The 4,693-nt window shown below is 42.5% G+C and overlaps 1 protein-coding gene across 1 annotated transcript in view; it reads right to left on the minus strand.

Annotated features, from left to right (window-relative positions):
* Window positions 1-4,693, minus strand: part of NUP107 (nucleoporin 107) — a 58,634-nt gene that overhangs the window by 43,024 nt on the left and 10,917 nt on the right. The window contains exon 6 of the mRNA XM_023517917.1: window positions 1,593-1,696. Coding sequence (XP_023373685.1) covers window positions 1,593-1,696 — 104 coding nt within the window. The remainder of the gene's footprint in view (window positions 1-1,592; window positions 1,697-4,693) is intronic.

The raw sequence follows: 4,693 nt of genomic DNA on the forward strand, positions 1-4,693 counted from the left end.
AAAAAAAAAAAAAAAAAGAAAGAAAGAAAGAATTCACAAAGTAATGTTAACAGTATCTTAAGATCAACATTTAATAGAAGTGTTAGCTCTACTTCTCATTCATTTATTAAATTCTGAATTGGAGTCCTGCCTCTGGTGATCCACTAAGTGATGGTGGCTTTTGTTAGTTAATGAAGCTACTACTTTTATAATGGAACAATTTAAAAACCAGGTACTGAAAATATTAAATGCTACAAAAGATGTCTATTCCTGTATCTCAATTATCCTTGAATGATAGTTTCTTGAAGTCATTTCTCCTTCTAAAACAGGCTTATTTTTTTCACTTTGTTTTTTGGAGTTTTAGGTTCACAGCAAAATGGAAAAGGAAGCAGAGTGCCTACACTATCCCCACAAACCACACCTCCTCCACTATCAATCTCTCACACCAGAGCGGTCCATCCATCACAACTGTGACCTCACACGGACACACCATTATCATCCAAGGTCTGTGCCTCATATTAGGGTTCTGATGCACATTCCATGGGTTTGGACAAATGTACGACCTGTGCCCACCCTCACAGGATCACACAGAGCAGTCCCACTGCCCCCCACATCCTGTGTTCTGCCTGCTCACCCTCCCTCCCCACTAACTCTTGGCAACCACTGATCTTCTGTCTCCACAGCTGGCCTTTTCCAGAATGTGATAAGGTGGAATCTCAGGTACTGCCCATTTTTTGCAGTCAGCGTCCTGAGGGTGAACTCAGCTTCTTTCACTGAGCAATGTGCACTCAAGGCCCCTCTGTGTCTCTTCAAGGCTTCATCGCCCGTTTCTTTTCAGCACTGAGTAATGTTTCACTGCCTGGATGTACCAGTCTGTTTATTCGTTCACCTATGGATGGACATCTTGGTTGATTCCAAGCCTTTATGAAGTTTCACTATTTTAATAGATATGTAGTAGTGTCTTGTTGTTCCTTTTTTTTTACAGAGTCTCACTCTGTCCCCCTCCTCAGTAGAGTGCTGGAGCATCACAGCTCACAGCAACCTCCAGCTCTTGGGCTTAGGTGATTCTCTTGCCTCAGCCTCCCAAGTAGCTGGGACTACAGGTGCCCACTACAATGCCTGGCTATTTTTTTGCTGCAGTTTGGCCAGGGCTAGATTTGAACCCACTGCCCTCAGTAAATGAGGCCCGCACCCTACCCACTGAGCCACAGGAGCGGCCCAGTGTCTCACTGTTCTGATTTGTAATTCCCTAATGACAGGGATGCAAGGCCCCTTTTCATGTGCTTATTTGCCATCTGTGTAGCCTCTTTGGTGAGGTGTCGAGTTTCATCTCTTGACCACTTTTTAATTTACTTTCTTACTGCTATGAGTTTTATATGTTTTGGATTTTCCTTTTTTAAAAAGCAGCAGAATCCTTCCAATCTCCCAAAGAAATCTTGTAGGGACTCTCAGTATGTAACCTGCAGGGATGCTCTGCCTGGCTGGCTTCCCCTCCACTCCCCACTCTTCCTCTAAAACTTGGGCGGAGGTAGTATGGAAATTAGCTGGTTAATGCTGTTCAGAAAAACTAACAGTACTGAAGTTTGACCAATGATGGAGCGAAATTAGCTCACCTGACTAGCACAAATGTTTTCATATTCTTCCACAAGATCAAAAACTGTAGTTGAAGAATGCTTCAAAAAAGACTGCAGGAAATCAGAAAACATACTCATGGACGCTAGAACACATTAAAGAGAAAAGGAACAGGAAGAGTCAAGCAGTATACTTCCAGGTAATTGTTTGAAAATTTAAAAATGTAGCTGTAAGTCTTTTATATGCACTGCTCTATTTTTTAAAAAAATTTAACTGGTAAAGTACACGTAACATAACATTTATCATCTTCATCATTTAAAGTACAGTTTGTTCAACAGCAGTGGGTATATTCACATTGCTTTGCTACCATCATCTCTTTTCATGTTGTAAAACTGAAATTCTAAACATTCATTCCCCATCCCCTGCTTACCCTAACCCCTGGTACCCATCACTCTACTTTCTGTCTCTATAGGTTCAGATACTCTAAATATCTCACGTGAGCAGAATCAAACAGTATCTATCCTTAGTAACAGGCTTATTTTACTTAGTAGGATGTCCTCAAGGTGCGTCTGTGTCACAGCACGTCGGAACGTCCTCCCTTTGGGCTACCAGGCCACTGTGTGCACACACCCCGCTTTGTTTCTCCACCCCTATCTGCAGACACTGGGCCTGCTTCCACCTCGTGTCTACTACGAGTAACGCTATGAACACGGAGTACGAGCATGTCTCTGAGACGCTGGCTTTCCGTTCTATTGGGTATGTGCCCAGAGGTGGAACTGTTGATCATATGGCAATTCCATTTTTAGTTTTTTGAGGGACTGCCATACTGTTTTCCACAGCAACTGCCCCATCTTATTTCCATTTTTTAGCTATGTTGCTCAGGTTGATCTCACATTCCTGGCTCCGAGTGGTCCTCCCCTGCTGCAGCATCCCAAGTGCTGGAATTACAGGTATGAGCCACCATGTCTGGCTGACTGCATTGTTTTATATTCCCACCAATAGTGCACAAGGGTTTCAATTTCTCTAAATCATTGTCAACACTTATTTTCTGCCTTTTTAAAAATAGTAGCCATCCTAATGGGCATAAGTGGTTTCACTATAGTTTGATTTATTTATATTTCCCTAATGATGAGTGATGTTAACTATATTTTCTTGTGCTTACTGACCATGTGTATATCTTCTCTGAAGTGACTATTCAATTCCTTTGTCCATTTTTAACTAACAATTATTATTTTTTTGAGACAGAGTCTCATTTTGTTCCCTTGATAGAATGCTGGGGCATCACAGCCCACAGCAACCTTGAACTCTTGGGCGCAAGTGATTCTCTTGCCTCCGTCTCCCACGTAGCTGGGACTACAGGCACCTGCCACAACACCCAGCTATTATTTTTCTTTTTTTTTGGGTAGAAACAGAGTTTCACTTTATTTATTTTATATGTAAGGTTTCTTTTTTCTTTTTCAGTTTTTGGCCAGGGCTGGGTTTGAACCTACCACCTTCGGCATATGGGGCCGGCGCCCTACTCCTTTGAGCCACAGGCGCTGCCCTAGGGTTTCACTTTAATGGCCCTCAGTAGAGTGCTGTGGCGTCACACAGCTCACAGCAACCTCTAGTTCCTGGGCTTAGGCGATTCTCCTGCCTCAGCCTCTAGAGTAGCTGGGACTATAGGCACCCACCAGTACACCCAGCTATTTTTTGGTTGTTGCAGTTTGGCTGGGGCTGACACCTGGCTATTTTTAGAGATGGTTTTCCCTCTGGTTCAGGCTGGTCTTGAATTTCTGAGCTCAAGCAATCCTCCTGCCTAGCCTACCTGAGTACTGGAATTATAGGTGTGAGCCACTGTGCCTGGCATCCTTTGCCCATTTTTATTTTTATTTTCTTTTTAAAGACAGAGTCTCACTTTGTCACCCTTGGTAGAGTCTGTGACGTCACAGCTCACAGCAACTTCCGGCTCTTAGGCTTAGGCGATTCACTTGCCTCAGCCTCCTGAGTAGCTGGGACCACAGGCACCTGCCACAACACCTGGCTATTTTTTGTTGCAGTTTGGCTGGGGCTGGGTTTGAACCTGCCACTCTTGGTATATAGGGCTGGCCCCCTACTCACTGAGCCACAGGTGCTACTTGCTTTGCCCATTTTTAACTGGGTTTTTTTTTGTTCTTGAGTTCTTTATATATTTTGGATATTAGCCCCCAATCAGATAAAGGGTTTGCAAATATTTTCTCCCATTTTGTGGGTTGCCTTTTCACTCTGTTGATTATTTCCATTGATGCCCAGAAGTTAAAAATTTTGATGTAGCCCAATTTAGGTATTTTTCTTTTATTATCTATAAGTCTTTTAAGTCTCTAAGATCTCAAAGATTTACTAATTATTAGTCTTTTCTTGTGTCATCAACAATTTTTTAAGAAATGGAGTAATGTTTTAAAACATTTGCATTGTACTTTAAGCACACCCTAACAAAGCAGCTGACACAGCTGTAGTGAATACTAAGTAGCGGTGTGTGCTGAGGCTCACATCTGTGATCCTGCCATTATGGGAGGCCTGGGCCCCCCGCGCAGTGGCTCACACCTGGAATTCTACCACTCTGAGAGGCCCAGGAAGGTAGATAGCTTGAGCTCAGGAGTTCAAGACCAGACTGAGCATAGCCAGACCCTGTCTCTACTAATAACAGAAAAACTGAGGCAAGAGGATCACTTCAGCCCAATAGCTTGAGACTGCTGTGAGCTATGATGCCACTGTCATTCTATTCAAGGTGCCAGAGTAAGACTCTGTCTCAAAAAATAAATAAATACTAAATGATACACTCCACGGAGAAAAAAATAAATACACTTTACTAAACACCAATTTAAGGTCTTTTAAAATGGAATTCTTATATTTTATAGATTAAGTAGAAAGCATTTTTGCATCACTCAATATTTGGGCTCTGGAAATTAAATTGATTAGTTTTAAATCCTGGCCCTATCACCTCCTAGCCAGGTGATCTTAAGGAAGTTACTTTACTTAACCTTTCTGACCAGCAGTTTCTTTCCTTCTAAAATGAAAATTATTGCAACTATGTAATGAACCATAAAGATTACAAATTGATGGCTCAGCGCCTATAGCTCAACCGGCTAAGGCGCCAGCCATGTACACCTAAGGTGGCGGGTTC

The sequence above is a fragment of the Otolemur garnettii genome, unplaced genomic scaffold (assembly GCF_000181295.1).
Source record: "Otolemur garnettii isolate 467f Iridium unplaced genomic scaffold, OtoGar3 scaffold00125, whole genome shotgun sequence".
NCBI lineage: Eukaryota > Metazoa > Chordata > Mammalia > Primates > Galagidae > Otolemur > Otolemur garnettii.